Below are 25695 nucleotides of genomic sequence, written 5' to 3' on the forward strand. Positions count from 1 at the left end.
CTTGAACTGATTCAGGGTGACTTCTTATCGCATCTAACACGGTCAAAAAAGAAACAAGTCTACTTATGCAGCACGACTCGAGTCCCCCCCCCCCTCCACCTTCCGTTCCCTCCAACTGACTCCAACTAGCCACCCCATCAACATTGCCAATGCAAGTTTGAAGCAAAGCAAAGTAAAGCGAGCAAAAAAAACGGACCGACTTGCCTCGACTCGATATCATCTGCCCTGAAACAAGGAGGATGCTGCAGCGTGAAGAAAAGAGGAAGGTAGAACGGAAGGGTCGGGTGTTTGGGTAGCTACCATGCGATTTCATGCATAGGAGAATATGCATAGTGCTTTGAAGATGGAAGGAAGGTAGTAGTAGTAGATACGTCCGTAACTTTGGGTGGAGCAAAAAGGGAAAGAAAGAAAAAATACACGAGTTCTAGAAAAAAGAAAAAAAGAAAAAAGTGAGGAGAAAAGGAGATTTGTCATTTCTTCATTTCAAACAAAAGTAGTGTGTATCGAAACATGCACCCAATATGTCTCAAGAAATGGTGAAAGGGCAAAGAAAAAAGTGTACCCCAAAAAAATGGGGATAAAAACCATCGTATACATCGTTACTATAGCCCCTTTATAACGCTATAAAAACAATAGTCATAAACATATGATAAACGTACATTTTTTTCATCTTCTCCATCGCTGCCAAAACTTCCACCCGATCTTCTCACTCCCCTCATCCGGCATACGAAATTTGGTGTTTTCCTTGCCCCTCCGGCGCCCCACCCATGCAAACCAAATGATGAGCCCGACAACCATGAATGCGACGACGAGGAGGGTTTGAAGGGGCTCGGCGAAGACGGCTCTGCTGAGGAGGAAGAGGCTGACGCAGCAGAAGATGATGGGCGTGGTGATCCATGTTTTGTACGGTCTTTCTAGATCTGGTTCGCGGACGCGCAGGACGATGAGGCCGAGGACGGTTTGGAAGTAGAAGGCATAGCCTGCAACACCGTAGAAAGTGACTAGTGTATCGAAGGAGCCGACGATGATGTAGATGGTTGTGAGAAAGGCGTTGAGTAGCATTGCGGAAATGGGGGTGAAGAAGAAACCTGCATCTTCGTCTGCGAACCAGTTTACGAATTTCTGGGATATTTTGCTCTTGTTTTGGTTTGCGTTGAGGGAGTGTAAGCGGATGGCGCGGTGGTTCTTGCCGAGGCCTATGTTGCCGAACATGGAGGGGAGATAGCCCTCCTTGCCTGCCGCGTAAACGAGGCGACCGGATGTAAATGTTGTGGCGTTGAGCGCGCCGAAACATGAGCCGGAGACGAATAAGGCGAGGATCAGGGCGCCGACGGGACCGAAGACTTGCGAACCAAAGGCTACAGCGACAGTATTGGAGGACTCGATGACGGAGGCGGGGAGGACGAGGAAGTAGGAGATGTTGGCGAGGATATAGCAGAGTATGACGAGCGGAAGGGACGTATGGATGACGCGGGGAAGGTCGCGGGTGGGATTCTTGAATTCTCCTGTGACATAGTTGACCTGGGAGTGTTAGTGTACATGAGCAGATGCGCGGAGGTGGTGGTGAATCTACATTGTCCCAGCCATCAAATGCCCACAGCCCGGCGTATAGCGCGACGGCCCAATTACTGACATTCTCGCTCGTGTCTTCAAACCAGCCATGGTGTTTCCAGTCGTCATTGGCCTTGCCTTTGTACGACAGACCTGTTGCTGCCACCACGATGCCAATTACTGTGACTCCTAATAGGGCGAAGAACTTCAAGAACATGAAGACGTCAGCGCTCCGTGTACCTAGTTTTGTGGAGATACAATTGAGCAGTGTGACAGTCACAAGTCCCACCAGAGCCACAGCCTTGTTTAACCATGTGCCTGCATCTACAGCCTCGGCTCCAATGACGGCGCGCACAACGTATTCACCAAAGATGATCGCGATGATGGCTGCCGAGCCCGGCTTCAGCACCATGACTGCGCACCATGTGAACAAGAAACCCGCCCACTCGCCAAAGATTTTTGACAGGTAGACTTGAGCGCCACCATTGAGGGGTATAGCGCCTCCTAGCTCAGCGTAGCTCGCCGCGCCCGTCCATGCCAATATTCCAGCAACGAGCCAGACCAGCAGCGATGCGCCAGGCGATCCTGCATTCTTGTTGACCTGAGAAGGAGAGGAGAAAATCCCACTCCCTATTATAAGACCGATGACCAGCGACAGTCCATTAAGGTATGTCAAGCTCTTGTTCTTCTCTAATGAGCCGCCATTAAGAGCATTTGAGGGATCCAAGGCCGGATTCGCAGGCGCGCCTAAAGCCGTGTATCCCTGTGCCGTGCTGGACAGAGGAAACAGATTCGGGGCAAAGTCAAAGGCAGAGGACACGCTGTAGGTGCGAGTGCGCCGAGGTCGGCTCGGGTCATGGCCGGCAGGGTTCAGTTCGGACAAGGGATCCTCGTCGTCAAAGGACAGTCTGCGCGAAGAGGGCGCGCCCGAGGAAGAAGATTCGTGAGAGGAACGGGGAGAGGCATGCGAGGACGAGGCGAGCGAGGCCAGTTCGAGTGAATCGCGAGTCGGGGGTGGCAGGTTGGAATAGCGGCCGGCCATGTTGCGGAAGGAAGGTAGAGGGATTGGGAGGGGAAAATGCGCACGTCTACGTGCTCGCCATGGAGAGTTCGGGATAATCAGCAAGGGGCAGTGACCAGCAGCCGGTTGTCCAATACTGTAGCTCGCTGGCGAAGCTGCGGTGTATGAATGGCGAGGCGTGCATGCGCAGTCGAAACGACGGAGCTCCTTATGCCGTCATGGGACTAGTTTCCGTGCAGGGCTAGTGGCCCAGGTCCCGAAAAATGCGGGAACTCTTTGCAACTCGGGTGCTGCCGCGCATCTTTTGTATATGGACGGGCAGACCATGTATTCCACGCCCGTATCAAATGCCCAGGTGCCGAGCCGGTAGGAGATGCAAGGCCGACTTTTGCAATCTGTGGGCTGGCAGCGTGCCCTCCGTCGCCCCGCCCTTCACCATCACACGCGTATAACGTCGTCGCGATGGGTGGGCACGCGCAACACCAAGAACAGGGCCGACGATGTACGGTTGGAGTCGTTGACGGCAAAGTGGCAACCGCGTTGGGATGAGCTGTCTTCCAAGTGGCACAAGCTACGCACTTCTGACCGCGGCAATGCTTATGTGCTGCCAATGTTTCCGTATCCTTCGGGCACCCTTCACCTCGGCCATCTACGAGTATACACCATTTCCGATGTCCTGGCCCGCTTCAAGCACATGCAGGGCTACAAGGTCCTGCATCCCATCGGGTGGGACGCCTTTGGTCTGCCTGCAGAAAATGCAGCAATCGAGCGGGGAGTCCATCCCGAGAAATGGACGCTGCTCAACATTGAAGCCATGAAGACTCAGATGAAGCAAATGGGCGGTCGATGGGACTGGGACGCAGTATGCAACATCCCTTGGGTAGACAGTACAGGAGCTGATCCAGTTGTACATAGGAAATACGAACATGCGATCCTGCCTTTTACAAGCACACTCAGCGCATCTTCCTCATGCTCCACGACCGCGGCCTCGCATATCAAGCAGAGTCTCTTGTCAACTACGATCCTGTTGACAAGACTGTCCTCGCCAATGAACAGGTAGATGCCAATGGCTGTTCCTGGCGGTCTGGTGCAAAAGTAGAAAAAGTCATGCTGAAGCAATGGTTCTTGAAGATCAAGGAGTTTCAAGAATCTCTACTAAAAGACTTGGATGCTCTTGCAACACATGACAGATGGCCAGAAAAGGTGCTGGCCATGCAAAGAAACTGGATCGGCAAGTCAGAAGGTGCAAAACTATGGTTCGACATCATCTCAACGGGAGGCGATGTGTCTTTCGAGCCCATCGATGTATTCACAACCAGGGCCGATACCTTGTTTGGGGTACAGTACATTGCTTTGTCTTTGAGTCATCCCGTCGTTCAAAAACTAGCTGCCCAAGATGAGTCCCTTCACGCATTCATCGAACGAGCAAAAGACCTACCTCCAGACACAAAAGAAGGCTTCCTACTTCAGAGCATCGTAGCCAGGAATCCATTGGCTCACGTTCGCGGCTGTACCGGTCCTACCGTTCCCGTCTATGTGGCTCCGTATGTTCTAGATGACTATGGTTCTGGCGCTGTCATGGGCGTACCTGGCCATGATACGCGAGATCACGCATTCTGGCGAACCAATGCTGGCGATGATCCCATAAAGCTAGTTGTGTCTACAAAGAAGGATGATTTGCTTCTTCCAATTGTACCACGAAGCGGGCAAGATGTACCTGTGACTGAAAGAGGATTCGTTGTTGCTGACATTGAGAACTTCGGTGGCATGCCTTCCAAGCAAGCTGCCCGCGAAGTCATCCAGGCCATCGTGAACGCTGGCAAACAAGCTGAAACAACAGCAAACTGGCGTCTCCGAGACTGGCTCATAAGTCGCCAACGGTACTGGGGCGCTCCTATTCCCATTATCCATTGTGACTCCTGCGGTGCGGTGCCAGTCCCCGAAAAGGACCTTCCTGTCCAACTACCGGATTTGCCTGATAGCTTCTTTCAAGGTCGTAAGGGAAACCCACTAGCGGAAGATGAGACTTGGAAAAAGACCACGTGCCCGAAATGTGGCTCCGCTGCTGAACGCGAAACCGATACCATGGACACTTTTATGGATTCATCCTGGTACTTTTTCAGATTCTTAGACCCTGAGAATGAAGACGCTCTGGTTGATCCGGTGAAAGCCAACAGCAGTATGCCAGTGGACCTATATATTGGTGGAGTGGAACATGCCATCCTGCATCTTCTGTACGCCCGCTTCATTTCGAAGTTTCTTGCTACGACTCCAACGTGGCCGAAAGGCTATTTGACGAATGGTGAACCATTCACTCATCTCATCACTCAAGGCATGGTACATGGGGAGACCTTTACTGACCCTGAAAATGGGCGCTTCCTTCGACCAGATGAAGTAGACTTGACGAATTCTTCTAAACCTCTTATCAAAGCCACCGGCCAAACGCCAAACGTCAGCTACGAGAAGATGTCTAAGAGCAAGTACAATGGCGTAGATCCCGGCGCTACAATTGCCAAGTACGGCGCAGATGCAACGCGCGCCCACATGCTCTTCCAAGCACCGGTCGGCGATGTGCTGGAATATGACGAAGAGAAGATTGCCGGTGTGCAACGCTGGTTGCATCGAGTCGTGAAGCTTGCGGCCGCTTCATGGCTACCCGATGACCAAGTCGAAAGTTTTGTCATCCCAAGCAACATTGATGAGAACCTCCTAGTTATCCTGCAAAACCTCTCAGGACTAGAGAATCCAAAAACCGCCTCGAGAGAGACTTTGATCTCCACACTCAAACCAGACGAAGCCCAACTCTGGATCAAAACCCAGCAAACTATAGCCAGCGTCACAGAGTCCTATTCGCAAACCTACTCCCTCAACACCATCGTCAGCGACCTAATGACGCTCACGAACACCATTTGGGACACCCCTCACGCCTCTCCAACTACATCCTATCTCAAATGGTACTCCATCGCACACCTCATCCGCATGCTCGCCCCCATCGCACCAGGCGTAGCAGAAGAATCCTGGCACCTCCTCACCACCTGCACAGCCTCTCAAGAGTCCAGCGTCGACACCCTCACAGTCTTCGCAACAGGGTTCCCGCAAGCAAATCTTGCTATCATACCACTCCTAACCACAACCCGCAAATGCGTAGTACAAGTCGACGGCAAGCGCAAATTCGAAGTTGATATTGCAAAGCTCCCATCTTCCGTCAATTCCAAGGATGGCAAGGCTGTAGCACAGTTTGTACTAGGCGAGCTATTGAAAACGGAACAAGGGAAAGAGTGGTTCGATAGAGAAACTGGTAAGATTTGGAAGACTAGTCCTTCGCATGAAGCCAGTGATGAGTTTGATGGTGCAGTACCACAGGGCTGGAAGGTTATTACTGTAAAAGGCGGTGATCTTTGCAATTTTGTGGCGCCGAGGAAGCCAAAGATGGAGAAGACGGGGTAGGCGTGTATGATAAGTGAATGTTCGAGTGTAGGTTAGGTGTATAGTATGTTTGTGTTTGAGTGGTGTTTTCAAGAAGGAGAAAAGTGATTAACTGAGTCTATCAGTAGAAGCTCTTGTGCGTACGTGCTATGCTGACATATTCGAGTTTCCCTTGCTTGGGAAGTGACTGGTAATATGCAGATCCCCGTATCGTAGGGAAAACTATTCGCTTATTAAAGAAACTGGGTTTCAATACATTTAGTGGACATGCCCGCCTCCTTTGCGTCTGCTCTCTCGCACCGCTACGATACGGCATCTTGCATGAACCATGTCGTCCCTCGCTCGCCTTGCTCCTGGACATACCCTTGTAGGAGCCCGTTGGGACTACCAAATCGTCCATGCTCTCAAAGGAGACAACACCCACCGATTTGCCGTCTACATGGCTAAGATCGAGATGCCACTGCAACTGAGGGAACTCCTTAGTTTAATGTTCGTCACCCACCCTGATAAAAGATCATCTACTTCAGCTGTGCTAGCATCGAAAGAGTTTCAGGCGCTCGATAAGTTTGAAGGCATGCAACAGGTGAACATTGTATCTAGCTATGGCTAAGTAAACATCCATGGTTACAGTATACTTGGCTAGCGAGAAATCACCATCGTGAGAAGGCTTGATATTTCCTCCTATTGGGTTTCCATGAACTAAATTCAGCTGAGGCCAACAAGGTAGATGTGCTACGGCACACGAGGCTAGCAGCCAGAACAAAGACCAAAGACCCGATACGCTGAACTTCACACTACTTAACCAGTGCACTGGTAGTCATAGTTCATACGAGATGCCTCCGTATCCTTTGGAACCCAAATCGTAACCTTTTGTCCACTCGACTCAAGCGTGCCTTCATACTCGTCAAAGAACGGGCGCCAGTACACTTGACCCGTGCCACCCTCACAATCGATATTGATCGTGACAGCTACAGTGTTGGTCATAGTAGTCTCATAGCTAGCCGAAACGCCAATCTCTGCACTGATAGCGTCCCACGCGCTTGCACCCAAACTCAAGGATGCAGTGATGGAGAAGGTCTCTGACTTGGAAGTTGTGACTTCGTAAGCACCAGCGTTGGGGACTTGGGCAACGAAGACGGCTGAGCCGGGCTTGTAGACATTGATTCGCGTGACTACGTCGGAGAAGCGGTCGGCTTGCTGCGTTTTATGTGGTTAGCTCTGTGGACAGAAAAGATATGTTATAGGGAAATACGTACTCGAGTTTCCAAGCCATTCGCCTCTCCATCTAAAGTTTGTATTTGAACTTTGTTCTCTTCAGTAGACATCTCTTCATAAATGAGGCTTTCAGGCAGGCGGCGCCAATCCGTGTTGAGCCTGATAGCAACCTCGGACCAGGGTTCAGGAGGTGGAGTAGATTGGTAGCCGCCGGTGTTGGAGCTCTTGCACTCAGATTCAATATTTCTGGCTCGACCGCCCCAAGTCGAGGCAGGACTGCAAATCTCGAAATTCTCGTTGTTGCAGAAGGAAATGCGGCAGTTGCCCTCAGTCCACACACGACAGGCTCTTGGGTTAACGCAGACGCTCCGGTTTGGATCAACTTCGCCAAAGTATGAGTTGCCATCCATGATGATGCTGCCTGTGAAACAAAACAAGATTGATTAGGCTCCGTTCGAGCGGTAATAGGGTTTGGGAATTAGAAAGGGGGGCAGGGGCTTACAGTCACCCCAGTTGGGCTGCAGCCTTGACTCGCAAAAGATGCCGCCAGTTTGTTCTCCATCCCAGTCCTCCTGGCGAGCCATGAGGCGGGAGGGCGCTGCCATAGCTGGACGAGAGGTCATGGCCGCAAGCAGCGGCAAGAGAGTAAGGTACTGCATCTTCTGATATTCGAAGAGAAGTTTGGCTTGGTGGCGAGGGAGTTGACTGAATAACTGGATTACTTGCTGTGATGATGGTGACTGAACAAACCCATTCGACTCTTTATACCTTCGGACCTACACTCTGTTTTCTCACAGGCGTCGTATCAAGACCACTTGTTAACCCTACTATCCGTGCTTTCCGATCAATTGTGTGGCTTATTGACTGTCTCAAACAGCATCGTCGTTCTGAATGGCTAGCAGAGCTAGGAATCATGTTCGACGTCACTGTTGAGTTTGGTCGATGGCTGAGATTAATCCTTCGTTTCCTGTCAGGCCAGCACCCAAGCTTTCTGGTGCTACCGAACAACTGAACGGGGAATGGTAAAGGGGCCAATTGAGCATCTAATGTGTACTGTCTGACAACTGGGCTCAGTCACGCAGACAGTGCTTAAGCATCTATTCCTGCCTCTCTTGTTAGAGAGCCAAATGTATTTTCCAAACGGATTTCAAGAAGAGATGGAGAACAGATCAAGCGGTACTAACTACAGGCAGATCACAGAAGTTCCCTGCTGTATTTGCGCCTGTGAAGGAGGAACACTGAATGAACCAGACAGCGTTACTCTCACCTTCACAGATCCATAACCATAACAACACACAGTATCAAGGCACTGCATCAGCTAACACGGTAGCATGCTGCAGATCCGACAACAATTCTCACGATCTCGATGATACAATACGTAAAAGGTCAACAAAGGACTTTTCCTACGTCATGGGGGCCTAATTCAGAGTGAAATCTGCCAAGGGCCAAGGGCCAAGTGTCTCAATCTGTACATAACGAGCCACATTGCCAAGTTAGGCTGCCTACTGTATCCCATTCACATCCTTCATTATGGTAGATCTGTGGAGTAGTACGCCAAAGTGTACTCTTTTAGTAACATGCAAGCTCATTGTGACCATTCACATTTGTTCGCTAGTTCGGGTAACGGCACCTCCCGTGCACCTTGATGGACAGCTAGGGCGTAAGCGAGGCGCCTCATGATGGAGCCTAACTAAACAGCACCATTCACTGGTTCTCGCAGACTGTAGTATGCTTCGCCTCTTCGCCAACCCCGATGGAGCACTTCCACGTCATATGGCATCTGCTATGTGGCTAAGATATACAACAGCATGAACGCCCCGTAAGCAGGGAGGAATCCCACTGCGGTGTTCTAGTGCTTCATACTTTACTACTCCTTGTCTCCATCATGTTTTTTAGTATGTCCAACGTCGTTTTGCTATTCGTAGCACACCTGCTATTTCCCACATCGGCTCATGCCCAAGTCTTCAACGACTCATCAGTACGAAGCTGCAGTGGCCCTATCCAAGTCATAGCCCGTAATGAATTTCCTATCAACTCAACTGGTACAGCTCGTCTGGCTCATGGGTTGGCACGTGAGCCCTGGTATGTCAGTCTTACCATAACCGATAGGCGCGAGCCTGGCGTCGTTTATGGCGACAGTATAACCTGGCAACAGCTGGAAGGCTTCCTCAGCGTTCCAAATTCGTTGGCGGGAAGTCAGCAAGACAATCAGACGGAATACTGTATGTTCATGCTTCCACCGCGGGACCCTTCCTCGCAGGAGGAAGCTGGAGATTGTACCAGCGTGTTGAGCGACGAGTGCATGAGATCTTTGATACATACCACCCCGTTAATGTGGGATGGTCGTTGCCACAAGCCGAACGATGTGGAAAAGGCATGTGGAACACATGTTCCGTTGGTATCACGTACGTCTTTTCTCTCTATTTTCTTTCTTCCAAGGCATCCTGTTCCAAACTATCGGGGTTTTGTATACAAACTCTTTCTAACAATGCAAAAGGCTCCCCATCAAATTTCTCCAACACGAACTGCACCTTGACCGGGATTCCCCATATTGATTTGCCAGAAGATTACCGAACTTACGGTGACTTACCCGTGGCTGTATACGGCGGTGGAAATGATCGCGAGAATTTCGACTTGTATGATAAGAACGTTCGTCAAGTGGTACCCATGCTCTTCACAATCAAGTCTTCAGACGGTACTGTTGAGAACAAGGCCGTTTGCCTGGCTCCAGACAACGTGCTTGAGGGTAGCCGTGTTCCAGAATCTAGTGCAGCCCGCTCGAGCTCTGCGCATGCACTTGAGGCAGCACTTATGGTCATGGCTATTGTGTTTCTTTTGTCCATAGTTTAGCAGCCGAATAGTATAACGTTGCCCCATGATATACGATGTACATTCTATCTACCACAATAATAATGAACTTTGTTACTTTTTGAGCAAAATCGATGTTGTTTATCAATGATACGTAGAAGTGTCTTCGCAGAACTCAATCAAAGCCGACCCAAGCTCCGCTATCTCCAAGCCCTCTATCGTCATCGCTGCGGAACCGATTCCGAGCCCTGCATCATAATCTCCCGAAGCCCATTTCTCCAAGCACAAAAACACTCAACATCCCAGAATCCTTCAGCCCCAAAAATGCCGCTCGCACGGCTCCCCCGGGCGCTGACCCCACGCATCATCAGCACCTTTTCAACCACACGCCTGCGCTTCCAATCCTCGTCCATACCATATACACCAACATGTCCTTCGCCAACCTGCGAATGCGCCTCTGCGCCAAAAGACCTGGACATCGATCGCAAGACACCACTGCTGAACACAATGGCTCCGTATTCGGAGCAAGTCGTTTTCTGCACAGGAAAAGACGATTGGGCCAGCAATATTGAGCAAGAAGGAGGCGATACGGGCGATTTTGTCAAAGGGTTAAAAAATGTAATAGGAAAAGGTGCACCAGGATTCGATGTAGGTCCGTTTTGGCCATCCCAAACCTTCCCTTTCAAACCACCTCTCTCTCCAAAAAAAAAGATTTCGAATAAGACGGCTAATAACATACCCACAGCCCTTCACAAACATCCTCATAACCGCCTCCTCCCTCCCCAAATCCTCCACACCAAACACAACATCCCTACTCCTCTTCCCTAGCTTCAAACGCATCCAAAACCTCCCACACACGCCATCTTCCCTCTCCGACTTCGCAACCACATACCTAAAAGCAAAAACCCTCCACCCCATGCACGCCAACCTCTCCGCAGCCCAAAAAGCCAATCTAACCCGCGACGAATCAAAAGCAGCTTTCCTCCCAGAGGCACACGATATAACAACCCCTACAATACTCATCTGCGGCCACGGCGGCCGCGACCAACGCTGCGGCATCCTCGGCCCACTCTTACAATCCGCATTTCGCACAGAATTCCACCGGAGAGGCTTGGATGCGCATGTAGGGCTGATAAGTCACATCGGCGGTCACAAGTATGCGGGCAACGTCATCATGTATGTTCCGCCGAGTATAAAAGGGAATAATGAGCTTGGTGGCGCGGGGGTGTGGTATGGACGGGTGGGACCGGAGCATGTGGAGGGGTTGGTGGAGGAGACGTTTGTCAAGGGGAGGGTTGTCACGGAGTTGCTGAGGGGTGGTGTTATGCAGGATGGACGGAATATTGGGAGGGTGGTTGAGGCGCAGATGAAGAGGGATAGTGGGGGGGAAGATAGTGGTGTGTTGAAGTTGAAGGCTAGAGCAAGGGGATAGATGTGTGTATATGAATGATGTAGACGATTGTCAGATTATTATATAGAGACGACACGCTCTAAAGAGCATCAAAATAGAGACTTATACATGTATCGAGAGTTTCTTGAACATCCATGCCTTAGTCAAATGTTCCAAAAAAATTAATTTTCTCCTCTCTTCAATCACTCTGAAAGCAGTTTTCGATCTGTAGATACAACCAACAAAAAAACCATTTCGCTGCAAACACGCAAGAGAGGGGATGAATGCACCAGAGCAAGAAAAAAAAGAAAACGGACAAGCCCGACGTGGGGGTCGAACCCACAACCTTGAGATGTACTGAGTAATCGTGTCTGTTAGACCGTGAAAGACTAAGAGTCTCACGCTCTACCGATTGAGCTAGCCGGGCTATTGCTGTTTCGATGCAAGAATTTGGAATTATAATGGTGATGACCATATAGATTTTTACTGCATGGTTCATGCGATGCTCTGGTTCGCCCACTATCCAATGTCAAATGACACCGGTATTTGTGGGAGAGAATTTTTTCGTTCCGCGGTTCAACTAAGTGTTAGCCCCGCCGACTCACGTCACCCGACATCCACGTAAAACATAGCGTGAACCAGCACAATGGTACGCTTTCTATGCCGACATTATGCGCATTGCTTTCCACTGCATCACACCCAAGAATGCGTTCCTGAAAAGAGCTGGTATCATTTCGACGCATATCTATTCGCTCTAAAGTAAATGCCGCTAATCATTCTGGCTGGTATCGCTTATCTATCATCAAGCAGTCTACAAAGTGCTCTCAAGCGCAAGGACCTGGTTATTCGTTAGCATGATGTATTTGCAGCGAGATAAGTGTAACTTACAATGGCGGTCCTGCTGGGAATGTAAACTTGCAAAAAGTTCTTTCTGTTGTTCCAGGCGAAAGGAGTGGTGAAGAACCTGGTTGATTCATCCACATTTCCGTGGCCACCATAGATCTTGCTGTCAGTGCTCAGTACAATCCTGTAGGTGCCCTCCTGCTCAACACCAACACGGTAGTCGGTGAAGCTGTTCTGAGGGTGGAAGTTGAAGATCCACAGCAGGCCAGCGCGCTCAAACACGATGACCTTGTCGCCTTCGTGCTTCAGACTGACGTAGGCTTGCGGCGAGTGGAGCCAGCCGTACTTCTCCTCAGTCCACTGCATCTTGCTGTCAAAGTCGTTCAGGAACTTGTAGCGGAGTAGCTCGTCATCAGGGAGGTTAAATTGACGACGAGCGTAGTGGAAGCTGTTGTTGTTGCCCTCACGGGGGAAGTCTAGCCATTCTGGATGACCGAACTCATTACCCTCAAAGTTGAGATAACCTTCACCTCCGAGACCATGAGTGATCAATCGGATCATCTTGTGCAGCGACAGACCCCTGTCAATCACAGGTGTCAGCTCTGTGAGCGTTGACATGTTGGTATACATCTGCGCATCACAGAGCCAGAAGAGAAGAGTCTTGTCTCCTACAAGTCTATGTTGTGTTAGCATACATTTGTGAATATGTTGAAGTTGACTTACGCTTGGTCGTGACTCTCGGCATAGGCAATTGTCTTCTCGCCATGGCGTCGGTTTGTCAGAGTGAAGACAAGGGCGCCCATATCCCAGTCGATGTCCTGCTTCTCCTTCAGCCACTTGATGTAAAGGTCTGGTACCGCCATGGCTAATCTGTAGTCGAACCCTATGCCACCCAGAGAGAGTGACACACAGAGACCAGGCATACCAGAGACATCTTCAGCAATCGTGATGGAGTCAGGGTAAAGGGTATGCAATAGCTCGTTGGCAAGCATCAGATACACGACTGCTTCTTCGTCTACTGAGTCACCAAAGTACTCGTGGTAGCCGCCAGAGAAGCCCCTGTAAGAGTGTTAGTATACGCAGGCATAGGAGCATTGTCAATACTCACGTTCCAATACCGTGGTGGGTGTACAGCATACTGGTGACTCCGTCGAATCGGAAGCCATCAAAACGGTACTCCTCCATCCAGAAGCGCAAGTTGCTGAGAAGGAAGCGCAGCACCTCATGGTGGCCATAGTTGAACAGCCTGCTGTCCCATAGGTCATGTCGTCCCTTTGGACCGGAATGGAAATAAAGATGGTCGCTGCCATCAAACATGTTCAGGCCATCAAGTACGTTCTTGGATGCGTGGCTGTGCACCATATCTAGCAACACTGTAATGCCCATGCCGTGCGCAGTGTCAATGAGCTCCTTGAGGTCGTCTGGGAGGCCATATCGACTGCTTGCAGCAAAGAAGCTGTTGATCTGGTATCCGAAACTGGCATAGTAGGCATGCTCCATGACTGCCATCAACTGTATAGTGTTGTATCCCAGGCGCTGGATGCGTGGGAGGATATTTTGTGTGAACTCCTTGTATGTAGCAACCTTTGGCTCAGGCGAGGATATACCAACGTGAGCCTCGTAGATTCGCGCGCTCTTGGGCTTTGGCGGGCGCTGGTTCTTCCACACATACTTCTGGGGAGGATTCCAGAAGCGCGCATCGTATACGGGGGAGACGCTCAGGTCTTGGGTTACTCGGGTGATCCAGGCAGGGAGGCGCTCCTGGCGGGCGTGGTCGTTGGGGGTTACAAAGGAGACCTAGTAGTTTTTTTTTCTGTCAGTTGTGCGTTGGGCTGAGGATGCATAACCAATGTACCTTGATCTTGGAATCGTGGGGGATGGCAGGCTGGCCGTCCTTGTTAGGGACCGTCACCTCGAAGACACCAAAGTCATTCTTGGTCATGGGCGTCGCATCGCGGTCCCAGTTGTTGAAGTCACCGATAAGGTAGGCACGGAGGGCATTGGGAGCCCATTCTCGGTATACGACATCGCCATTGGGCTGGACATTGAAGCCGAATCGTTCGAAACCCTGCAAGCGCTGTCAGTGACTGCGTGGCAGCGAGATGAACAAGCTACGTGCCCGCGAGAACTTTTCGAGGCCGCCCTCTGTCTCGTCAATTGTCTTGATCCATTTCTGGGCCTTTGAAAAGCGGCTCTTGAGGGAGTCTTTGAAGGGCTCTAGATAGCCGTCGAGTTGGATGATGCCTGTGGACAGCAGCGAGATCAGTCAATTGCGCGGGGCAATGGTACGGGGAGCGCGTACCGGTTCCGTCATTGGGTATCTTGCCCGGTGCATCGCTCGTCGTCGAGTTTGCTGCAGCTTGGTTGAGCTCCATCGTGTGTGAGGTGGGATGGGGCGTTGTCAGGCGCGCAAAGGATACAGAGAGGGGTTTGCTGTGAAGGGCAAGACAGCGACAACAGATTGTGCAATTGCGCAGCTATTTAAAAGAGCAATGGCAAAAAAACGAGGCTCATAGGCTATCTGCAGGAGAAATCATTTCCTTTTTGCGGGGTCATTAACCCGCTTCCAGCGCAGGGCAGGACTCAACGAAAGGGCGTTGACCCAACGACACAACGTCATAGCTCGCTGGCGGCTGGATGGGGCATCGCGCCCCCGCCACCTGTCCCAACAGTGGGCATAATAGCAATAGCACAATGCCCAGGGAGATTTGCGCACAATTCTCCGCTACTCCTACTGAGGCTACGGAGGCTACGGAGGCTGCGAAGGCTACGGAGGCGGGCGAGGGGCGAGGAGGGCTAACTGCAACAGGCGTCGCGGAGGGCTTTGGCGGCTATGCTTCCACTGCGCGGCAACGAGTCCCTTATCGGCATCGGCTGCCGTGGGGAGTGGGAGCTTCCCCCGCATCTCAGCTCGACGTGGGGACACAAGCTCGCGGCTCAACCACGGTAACTGTCGCAGCCCGCCTTGAGGCTATTGAATAGCGCTCGTGACTTCTGCCCTCTGTTCCAGCTATATATATATATATAGGCTCTTGTCATGTGAAGCCCTCGGCATGCCCTTCTCAGTCACCATGCTACTTTCCAGGCCGCTCCAGCGCGCCCTCCCCGCTGCTGTCTCGCCACAGGCACGCGCCTCCTACCTTGCCCTCTACAGCATCTCGCGCGCCACCCGCCTGCCACTGGCCCTGCCGCTGTCACACACGCGCAAGTCGTCGAGGTTCCATCGATCCGACTTTAGCGGCCAGGGCTTCTCTTCCTTCTATGAGCCAGACCAGCCAACCCGGGGCCCGCTGGGCGGCGCAAGCAGTGTGGGTGCTGGGGTCATCACGCCCAAGGTCCTCCGCCAGCATCTCGACCAATTCGTTGTCGACCAAGATCGCGCAAAGATAGTCCTGAGCGTGGCAGTCCATGAGCACCATCTGCGCATACAGGAGCTCAAGCGACAGCAGCAGGAGCAGGCGAGATTGGAGGCACAGGCCCAGAGGAGGGCATCCGTCTTCCGCCATCCTGTAGAAGGTACACCACCCAGCTCTCACCTTGGCTCAGCCCCCAACCTCATCACGCGACTAACAAATACAGTAGACGAGTTTCCAGGCCAGCAGTCTACCGTAGAATTGCACAACCACAATGACCCCCAATCGTTCAGCGAAGCCCCAGCATATCGGCCGGCATCAGACTCCCCGGCAGACCCTGACTCGTTACTTGACACCAGCGACCACCAGCTGCTGATAGAAAAATCCAATGTGCTCATACTCGGCCCAACAGGTGTAGGCAAAACACTCATGTGCAAGACACTGGCAAAGACACTGGGCCTGCCCATCTCCATGTCTGACTGCACAACCTTTACCCAAGCTGGATACATTGGTGATGATGTGGAATCATGTGTAGCTCGTTTGTTCTCTGCTGCAAACTATGACATTGAAGCGACCGAGCATGGCATCATAGTGCTGGATGAGATTGACAAGATTGCCGGCACAAAGATATCATACGGCAAGGACGTTGGTGGAGAGGGTGTCCAACAGGCCCTCCTCAAGATCATCGAGGGTACTACTGTGCAGGTGCAAGCCAAGCCAGAGAAGAGCGCCAACAGACCCGGCGGCACTGGTAGAATGGACACGCCTCAACCTCCCGGCCCAGGAGCAAGCAAAGGCGAGGTCTTCAACATTCGAACTGACAACATCCTCTTCATATGTACCGGCGCATTCTCGAATCTCCACAAGATCATCCTCGACCGGAAATCTAAAAGTGGCATGGGATTCGGAGCGTCAATACGGTCATCTAGCGCACACGCAGCCGCTGACGGTACCATGTTGAGAGGTCCAGAGGCCGAGTTGTTCAAAAAGGACGCTCCCTTCTTTGTCCCACCAAAGTCAGACGTGCCAAACCCCTTTGGCATTAGACAGGTCGTAAAGGAAGACAAGGTCAATGTTCTCGACCATGTGCAGCCAGAAGACTTACAGAAATTCGGCATGATTCCTGAGCTCATTGGCAGGATACCCACTGTTTGTGCAGTGGCAGCTCTAGACGAAGACGCCCTGGTTCGCGTACTCACTGAGCCCAAGGACAGCCTCATTCGACAGGAGGAGCACAAGTCGTATCTTAGGAACATTGAGCTGCGCTTCACAACTGGAGCTCTGCGGGAAATTGCACGCAAAGCCAGCAAGATGGGTACTGGTGCTCGTGGGCTACGACACATTGTCGACCAGCTTCTCCTACAAGCCAAGTACGAGACACCTGGTATGTATTGCTGCTAAACTGAGGATTAAAAGCATATGGTTAACGAGACAATAGGATCAAGCGTCAAGCACATCCTCGTAACGCAAGACGTCGCCCTCCTCAAGCGCGCACCACTCTACTTCCACCGAGGCCAATCCGCCGCCTTCGAAGCCACACACGCACAAGAAGAAGAGAAATGGGAGGAAGAGCTTCGTCGCCACGAAGACCCATCCATCCTCATGGTCAACAACTTCCAGGAGTACAGGAAAGCTGGTGCTGCAGGCTTTTAGCCTATGCGAATCCACATGGGCTTTGTGTCGCCTACCCACCCGTTTGCATCTGCCGTGCATGGCGCATACTTGGAACCATGCATGCTGTTATAGTCGATCTGTCCTTCCCTCGGACACGACCCAAGCGGCTTCGGCCCGTTGCCAGCGCTCCGGGTAAGGAAAGGCTAAGCGTTTCGGCTTTGCGAGTGGTGTGAGGTGTGGTGAGTCGTTGTAGTTAGTCGCCAGACCTTCTCCATTACGGTTCTTAGGTTCTTTAGCATGGGTTCACACTGTTTTTTTGTCTTTTTGTTCATGTTTATTTTCTTGTCGATTTTTTCTCATTGGCTGGGTGTTTTTCTTGCAAAGCTTGTTTTTTCACGCCGTTATGTATCAACGAGTCCCCTTGTTTTGCATTTGGTGGATACCGAAATCGTTTTGGAATTCAGCTACTAGGAGTTACTGTATTCTCTGCCCGGTCAGATATGAGTTATGGGAAAGTTCATCACATGAATATATGGAGATATATATATATATATATCACCCATACCAGTCCCCTCCTCTGTGCCACCCAAATCTTGAACCTCCTCCCCCCCTTCCCCCCGTTCTACATACTCTTCATTTAACTCCTCCACCGCTCCTCCCTCCCTTCCTTCCGCCTCACCCTCTTCCACCCTTATCTATACTCGCCGTCCCTCCCGTCTTACCCTCTCAGCCAACCCTCCCCCCTTCCTACACCCGCTCGTCTCGATCCCACCCAGTCAAAGTTCCAAACTCAATCAAATCCGGCAACCATATCCTTATATCTCACTTCCCCCCCCCCCCCCTAAAAACTTACGTCACTCACGCATATATGTGCCATACTTACCGTAATCGCAAACCCTAGCCTTTTCTTTCTCTCTCCCCCCCTCCCCCGCAAAGAAAAAACCCCCCATCCCCATCAGGTACAAATCTCCGGTCATACATACCTACATGCATACATGCATATACAAGGCTACGGTCATTCATGCATACGCACATACATGTACACCAGCTGCAGCAGTCTATGTAAGTAACTTACAACCGCGACCGAACCGGTACTTTTCCCCCCTTGTTCACCTTTTCAAACCCTAATTCGCATTTCGTATTTCCCATTTCCCTTTAGGCCCCCGCCCCCCTCCTTACCCCGGGTTTGCGTCTCCACCCAATCAACTGATTTTCCAAACGTCTAAGATTGGGGGAAGGCAAGGGGGGGGGGGGGGGGGGAGTGGGAGGGGCCTTAACGTGCACGAACAGCATACGCGCCAAAAGTGCGCGCGTATAGGTGATGAGAAAGCAATAATGCCCTCCTCCCCAGGTTTAGTCAGATCATGTGATAAGAATATACATGAAAGGGGCGGGGAAAAGGTCACAGAGAGGGGTAAAGGGGGGAGGGGAGGGGAAAGCGAAGTAAACGACGCTTATGTAGCTAGGGGTAGCTAGGAAGACTAGAGTTTGCACGTGTATTCTATGTGGTCTTCGGTGGATAAAGGAAGGAAGAGGCCGGGGGGAGAGAAGGGGGATATCAAGTGGTAGAGTTAGTTTTCGGGTGTTCAATAAGTTGATGTGCTTACTTCGCTCTTTTCCTTGTTCTTCTTCTTCTTCTCTCATCAGGGTGGAGAGGCGTGCGGAGAGCAAGAGAGATAAGAAGTGAGGCAAACATCCTTACCTACAGAGAACGATTAGTAAAGATCGACCTTGTTTGCTGATAGTAGGTAACGAACAGAAGAGTCCGGGAAGGGGAAAAGAAAAAGAATGGGGCACGTCGTCTTACTGAATCGACTGACTAAACGCCCGCTTCATGGGGAGGGGGGAGGGGGGGTGGAAGGGAAGGAAGGGAGCGGACGCAGACGGACTGAGCTGATGCAGACAGATTGGATTGCGCAGGCGCGAGAAGAGAGTGCGCGGATGATGTGACTGACCTACTATGGACAGACAATGCACAGACAAGGGTGTGTGTGTTGTGTTGGGCCCCACGAAACGAAGCCGCTCGCTCTTCGGCGAAACATGTATGCGCACCGCCTGCATGTGGGACGGAGGTGCAGTCGTGGGGGACTGGGAAGGGAAGGTGCGACGGACGGTGGACAAGCTGAAGGGGGCAAGCGCTCTCACACTCACTCACTCACACCCTACATGACAATATATATCAAATCTTGTCATTGTCCCTGCGAAGGGAAACCAATAACCAATGTATAGAATTTGGTACATAAAAAAAAAGGGTGTTAGTCTAAAAATTAAAGTCGTAGTATCCACCAGGTTGAAAAAAAAGACCGCGACAATTCTATGGCTTCTCAATCCGTAAAAGCCTCTCCCAAATCCAAAGAGAAAAAAACGAGCATTCTGGGCTTTCATGTTGAAAACGTAAGTGTGACGGACCTCATTGGTCAAAAACACATCTTCCCAGGGCCAATTTGGCCGAAGCCCATGGTGCCACAAGTGCCGATGAATAGAAGCGTGCCAAAGAATACACGCGGAGCCGTTCCGTAATGACCCAATGCTCCTCCCAAATTCGTCACCCACTATTACAATACATGCCTTGAACGCCGCTCATAATGCCCGCTATGCATGTTGCTAGGTTTTTTTTTTTAGGTGTGTTCATAATTCGTACTTTCGTGTCATGGAGATTTCACTCTTCGAAATCCTCATACAACATGAATCCCGGCTGGGCACGCATCTTTTTGGCGCCCCTTCCTTGATCCCATGTCGGCGATGCTGGTCGCGACGTGGCCCGAGATGGTGGCTGGGACGAGTACATTTGTGGGTATGATGGTTGTGCCGGGAACTGAAAGTTGAACGTCTGGGGGAAGCTATCCAACGAGTGAGGACGCTGAAGCGCGTAGCCGTTCTGGCTAGGTACCTGTTCTCCTGTCGGACTCAGCATGGTCGGTGGGAAGTAGCTTTGTCCCCGTTGGTGGTTGGCGTATTGCTGCGTCGGTGGGGGTGCAGGCATGCCAGTGCCGTAGAAACCCATACCAGTCTGGTTGGATGCCTGGGCGGCCATAGTAGAGCCCATCATTCGAGAGTATTGTGCTTCTCGTGGAAAGAAAACACTCTGCGAGTGGGGCAAGCCTGGTGTCTGAGGAACAATGGGGGTAGTGGGTAGCGAATACTGGCTACTGCAGACGGTAGGAGAGTATTCTGAAATGGGAACCGCATACTGCATAGGCATAGCCTCATGGGGGCCCGCGGGGATGGTCAGAGCACTCAGAGTCTCTGATGGGTTCTCTTTGTTCTTGTGGTCGTCTGTGATTTGAACAATCTCGGAAATCTCTTGGGCGAGCAAGTGATCATTGGCGTCCTTGAAGGTAAAAATAACGCGGTAGCCAACCGGCGACTTGTCTTCTTGATGCCTGCAGTAGCATGTAATTCGCATAACGAACTCAACCTTTTTCGCAGCAGAAGAGAAGTCTGGGCTATCGTTATCCTGCCACCTCTTGAACTCCTTCTCGTTGATCATGATGATGCGGTCATCTTCGTAGCTCGACCACTCCTTCTCGTCGTCTGCTTCCCGCTTCTTCTTGCGGTTGAACCTCTTGGCCTCACGCTCTTTGCAGCCCTCGCAGATGATGACTGCGCCGCCATTCTGAGGGTGGCATCGGTCTTCTTTGGCAATGTCGGTAATGGCGACTCCACGCGGGCGACGCGGGGTTGGCTCATCGCCCCGTGCACGACGGAAAGCACGCTCCAAGCCCTCTGGCTTGTCAACGGCAGTTGCCAAGACCAGAGTGAGCTGCAAGCGGGTGGTGCTGTTGTTCTTTTCGTTTGCCTCGACTTCTTCTGTGCTGGCCATTTGCTTTGGCTTTGCGAGGTTCTGGCGAGGGAAGCGTATCCATTGGTAGTGAGGGGAGAGGGGATCCATGGTGACGGTAGTCTTGATTTGTGTTTCAGCACGGTTCTTGTTCTTATCGAGAGCAATAGAGACTGCCGACTGCTTGATTGGCTGAGGAATGTGGATAGCAGACCAGGTGTCAGTGGGCAGGGAGTCAGCACACGTTTCGGGTGAGCTCGTCTGACTCTGTTCCCGATTGAAGTCACCGGGCGAATTGGCATTGCTGAAGATGAAGGTCTCGTGGGGCGAGGGCGTGTTGGAGGTTGGTGTTGATTGGGCCGTGTTGACAAAGGTGGTGAAGTCGTCTTCTGGGCGGATGCATGGGTAGGTCTGGTTGGAGAAGGAGGTGAGGTCAAGGGCCGAGTCCTGTTTCCTGCTGGTGCGGTCGGCGGTCGAGGTCATGACGGCGGCATCGTAGGGCTGGGCGAAGCCATTGTCAGGGTGGTCGAGGCGCATCTGCCAGAACGAGTCCTGGAAGTCGCCGGCGCCGTGGTTCTCCAGGTCCTGGGGGTTGACGAAGGAGGTGAAGGAGTTCATTGTGTCCATTGCCGGTAGGGCAGGGCAGAGCAGGACAGGGCAGGACAGAGCAGAGAGGCGTGGTGGGAAATAGTGGGCCGGATGAGGGTCCCGCGGGGATCGACGGAGATAAACGAAGGTGGACAGGTGCAGTTGAGCAAGATGCAAAGTCAGAGACACCCGTGGGTCAAGAGAAGCGACAGTGAGGGACTATAAGGTGCGGGTGGGCGAATCCTGGTCGCCAATGGGCGGTGGCCTCTGCTGGTGAGGGGTCTGGGAGCAGAACCAAGGGAGAGCAGGCCAGCAGGCAGAGAGTAGGAGGGTGATGGGGCCCGTCCGGCTATCGGCCAATCAGGCGAGGGCGCGAGCCAAGCTGCGCACCGCTGTTGTCGGCAGGCGGGGGATGCGTCAGGGGCAGGACTGAGCGTCGTCGAGGGACAGAGGGTGGTGATGCACGTTCGAGACGGCGGCACGAGAGATGGGGTGTGGTGGATGGGGGAGGGGGGAAGAGGGTGAGCAGTGTCGGGGTTGGTAGGTGGTAGGTGGTAGGTGGTAGGTGTTGGCGGGGTGTGGAGGAGGGCGAGGGCGAGAGCGACGGGCGAGGGAAAAGAGTGGATTATGATGGAGTGAAGGCTACTAATTATTTCTCTTAGCAGCGCAGCACCCCAACCCCACTGATGTTCGCCGCAGTAGAGCCAACGTCAGCAATCCCTGCGCTGCGAACGACACCACCAAGAGCTGGCCACGGCCGTATGTGTGTAGTATAGCGACATGGAATCACCGTCTGCAGCGTGGCCGCCCGGTTTGCCTGTGCCGGTCCACCGCGCGCCGGCGCGCCAGAGGATTGGGCCCCGCGCCGTGTCCAGTCCATTGACCCATCCGGCCATCCACCCCATCCAGCCAGACAGACAGACACACACTCACACACACATACTTACATACATTCATATCCATACAATCCATACATGCTACCTACATACAGGCGTACGTACATGCACCCATTCGTACATGGTACATACAATCAAACGCCATATTATTATGCCTCGACTACTTTTTTTCTCTCACCTCGACCCGCACGCCAGCGCCAACGCCAGCAACGCCCACCACCACCACCTAAACACCTACACGCCATCACACACACGCCATCACATCACCAACACCAGCGGCCGCAGCCTCCCCCAAAGGGGCCCAGCGCCATGCTCCTCTGTCGACTCGCACTTGTTTGATTGCGAAACTCATGCGCTCCACCGCGGGAGACGTACCTGAACCTCTGTGCCCACGGCCCCCCGACCACCCCCGCCCATGGGCTGCTAGCTGCAGATTCTTCCTTGTTCCCTGCCCTGCCCGCCCACCTCCATGCTAGGGAACGGGCGCGCGACAACGAGGCAGAGGCAAGGCAAGCCTAGGGCGGCTGCTGTCGGCTGCCCGTGTCACTGTGCCTCTCGGCGCCCGCAATCAAGACACTGCGTCGCCTCTGCAGGCCCTGCACACCCACCCCGGCATGCGAATCATGGCATGCCATTGCGTCGAGGCCGGCCGGCCATGCACGCCTCCGATCCACGCCAGCCTACGACTTGGCTGAGCGCGGAGGCCCATCCGGCAAACCGAGCCAAGCCAAGGCCTCTCTGCCACCTGCCCGCCTGTCCACACGGCTCCAGTCGCCCTCGCCCTCGTATTGCCTGCCATGGTGGCAGTCGCAGTCGCAGTCGCAGACACTCTCCACGCCTGCCCATGCCATGCCATGTGACGCGACAGGACAGCAGAATAGACATGGACACATCCGCCCACACCCATTGTCCCGTCCGTTCCCTCCTTCCCCCCCTCCCCTTCCTAGTAGCATAAGCCTCGCCTGTCCCGTCCTGTGCCGCCAGCGTCCCTCCTGCACGCTTCCCGTCCTATGCCTGCTTGTCGGCCTGATAAACTTTGCATCGCGACCCTCTGGTTTCAATGTGTCTTGCGCCCTCAATCCCATTCGTAACAGCAACTTACTCTCTGTCCGTCCATCGGCGCCTATGCCCAATCCTCCAGATCCAATCCCCGCTTCCGCTCGCCTGTCGACGCTCACCGCTGGGATTTTCGGAATCCCAGCAGTCGACTCGATTCCATCTCTTGGGTCATGCTTTTTTGATCGACCGTGCCTTGTGCGGCCAAATGCTCATTGGGCCCTTGTCGGCGTCTACCACCGACCGACTGCTACTTCAAGACATGGATTCCCTTTGCGGCATGCTGCTCAGGCGCCGCAAACTATGACTTGCTCCAGCACTTTGGCCAGCGTAGAGGCCCGATTAAAAAAGTCAAGCTATAGCAAGAGGCAATTATACGTCGAGCAATTGCACTATGCCGCCTATGGGCATAATCAACCGCCCTCGTACGTGTTTTGCAAAGCGGGCCACACGACTACCACCATGCTCGCTTCTGCGTGAACATGTCCCAAAGTCTGATTCGCCTGCCTCCACATGGTGAGATATCCCGTGCGTGTGCAGACCAAGATTGGAGGCCTCGTTGACCTCTAGATAGTGGGTCAACGTCGGTAGCTAGTATCCTACTATCGCTGCCAAGCTTTGCCGTCGCGTAGATAGTTCATTGATAACATGGCGCTTCGAGTATTCCTGCCTTGACCGGCCAACCATGGCTCATTGCAAAATTGCAATCTACGAAACTGCAAACCACACAATGTCGACGACGACAACGACGACGACGACGGCGACCGTGGTCGCATGAACCATCCATGGATACAAAATATGCACATATGCACAGTCAGCCACACACGATGCCGCGCGACAATTGACCTGTCTATGCGGCTGTGGAAGGATGACACGCAGTACAGCAGCGATTGTCTCGCACTCCGACCTGGTAGCTTTCCATCACACATGGTCTTTGTTTGATTCGACATGATACCACTTCATCATCCTGCCACTCCGGAAGCCTTCAACCGGCTGCTGCAAGTCATTCACAAGGACAGCGCCAACCCGACAAATGACAGCTGTCTCGGAGAATTTCCTATGGGCACGCAGCGGTATGCCGTATACGAAACTATAACTCACCTATCTACTTATATACCTATGCCCATGTTGCGTACATATGTACATACATACATACATTTAGAGCCGTCGAGGATTTTGCATGCCTAGCGTACTTGGGTATACCGATCAGTCTTGGGGTGGCAACGTGATGGGGAGGGGGGGGGGGGGGAGACACTGGCACAAACAGCCAAAACAGTTTCACCAAAGCTGGTGGCCTGCGTACCAACTGGGCAGGAACATACTGTGCCATGGACTGTGACATGTTGTGAAGCATGCCAGTAGTCGACAAAATATCCATTGGGCAACTCCATCCAGGCCATGCTCAAGACCGTTGACAGGGCGTTGTAACGTGCCGCACATGTCCTCAGATGCGTGACACGCTCCATTGCAGAACGCCCCCTTCTGACCCCTACCATGTGGATAGACATCAGATCAGAGACTCGGCAAATGGAATGCTAAAGCACCAGCCCGCTTACGTGTTGCTGCAGAGTAGTGCATGCTTCATGACAGCGCGCTCTACCCCCCTAGATTGACAGCACAGAGTAAACAATCTTAGGCAGGCAAGTATGTTTTGGGTTTTGCTATTATTCTACGTATACATGACAATGAATGCAAGAGTACTAACAAAAAAACAACACCCAGACGCAACAGAAACCGTTGTGTGCACGGTACTCCCAGTGGCTCGCTATTGTAGGCCCGCGAATAGGCTTGCGTCCCGCGGCACCACTTGTCGACCCGTACAAACCCCCCTCAGCTGTAACACGCAGCCTGCGCCTACGGCTCGTTAGCAAGTGGCGTACCCGATCTGGCCCTTTGGCCCCCCTGCACGCCATCGTCACGAAGCGGGACCGTCGTGGCCTACCAGTCTGTTTTGAGACGGACACTTTTACTCAATCCAGCACGCCGATGGTGTGATTGTAGACTCAACGGCATGAGAACCAGTGTAACGGGCCTAAGAGACGGGCACATGAGTGGTTCTGGTATAAAGTGGTCGCTGAATGTACTTGGTACATAGGATTCGACCCCTCTCTCTCTCGCTCTCGCTCTCGCCCGCGAACTGCATCCTCCCTGTT

At 52.5% G+C, this 25695-nt stretch overlaps 7 protein-coding genes across 7 annotated transcripts; 3 read left to right on the top strand and 4 right to left on the bottom strand.

Moving 5' to 3' along the window:
• Positions 1 to 666: 666 nt before the first annotated feature.
• On the bottom strand, positions 667 to 2593 carry COCMIDRAFT_2242 (uncharacterized protein; the record flags this gene model as incomplete). Its single annotated transcript, XM_007686299.1, has 2 exons — positions 667 to 1521; positions 1574 to 2593. The coding sequence occupies 2 exons, from the start codon at positions 2591 to 2593 to the stop codon at positions 667 to 669; spliced, it is 1875 nt and encodes a 624-aa protein (XP_007684489.1).
• Positions 2594 to 2945: 352 nt separating this feature from the next.
• On the top strand, positions 2946 to 11453 carry COCMIDRAFT_85869 (uncharacterized protein; the record flags this gene model as incomplete). The annotated part of the gene is made up of 5 exons (XM_007686382.1): positions 2946 to 3434; positions 3488 to 6015; positions 8382 to 8389; positions 10338 to 10669; positions 10767 to 11453. The coding sequence occupies 5 exons, from the start codon at positions 2946 to 2948 to the stop codon at positions 11451 to 11453; spliced, it is 4044 nt and encodes a 1347-aa protein (XP_007684572.1).
• Positions 11454 to 11610: 157 nt separating this feature from the next.
• COCMIDRAFT_85953 (uncharacterized protein) lies at positions 11611 to 11886 on the bottom strand (the record flags this gene model as incomplete). The annotated part of the gene is made up of 1 exon (XM_007686383.1): positions 11611 to 11886. One exon carries the CDS (start codon positions 11884 to 11886, stop codon positions 11611 to 11613), a length of 276 nt encoding a protein of 91 aa, XP_007684573.1.
• Positions 11887 to 12222: 336 nt separating this feature from the next.
• On the bottom strand, positions 12223 to 14629 carry COCMIDRAFT_33659 (glycoside hydrolase family 13 protein; the record flags this gene model as incomplete). Its single annotated transcript, XM_007686338.1, has 7 exons — positions 12223 to 12249; positions 12300 to 12930; positions 12978 to 13313; positions 13363 to 14051; positions 14110 to 14322; positions 14374 to 14498; positions 14557 to 14629. 7 exons carry the CDS (start codon positions 14627 to 14629, stop codon positions 12223 to 12225), a joined length of 2094 nt encoding a protein of 697 aa, XP_007684528.1.
• A 678-nt stretch (positions 14630 to 15307) lies between these two features.
• Positions 15308 to 17260, top strand: COCMIDRAFT_33660 (uncharacterized protein; the record flags this gene model as incomplete). Its single annotated transcript, XM_007686339.1, has 3 exons — positions 15308 to 15770; positions 15837 to 16991; positions 17046 to 17260. 3 exons carry the CDS (start codon positions 15308 to 15310, stop codon positions 17258 to 17260), a joined length of 1833 nt encoding a protein of 610 aa, XP_007684529.1.
• A 2620-nt stretch (positions 17261 to 19880) lies between these two features.
• Positions 19881 to 21629, bottom strand: COCMIDRAFT_23361 (uncharacterized protein; the record flags this gene model as incomplete). The annotated part of the gene is made up of 1 exon (XM_007686319.1): positions 19881 to 21629. One exon carries the CDS (start codon positions 21627 to 21629, stop codon positions 19881 to 19883), a length of 1749 nt encoding a protein of 582 aa, XP_007684509.1.
• A 1326-nt stretch (positions 21630 to 22955) lies between these two features.
• COCMIDRAFT_33662 (uncharacterized protein) lies at positions 22956 to 23577 on the top strand (the record flags this gene model as incomplete). The annotated part of the gene is made up of 2 exons (XM_007686340.1): positions 22956 to 23342; positions 23437 to 23577. 2 exons carry the CDS (start codon positions 22956 to 22958, stop codon positions 23575 to 23577), a joined length of 528 nt encoding a protein of 175 aa, XP_007684530.1.
• Positions 23578 to 25695: the final 2118 nt, after the last annotated feature.

This window comes from Bipolaris oryzae, assembly GCF_000523455.1.
Source record: "Bipolaris oryzae ATCC 44560 unplaced genomic scaffold scaffold_18, whole genome shotgun sequence".
In the NCBI taxonomy this organism is placed as follows: domain Eukaryota; kingdom Fungi; phylum Ascomycota; class Dothideomycetes; order Pleosporales; family Pleosporaceae; genus Bipolaris; species Bipolaris oryzae.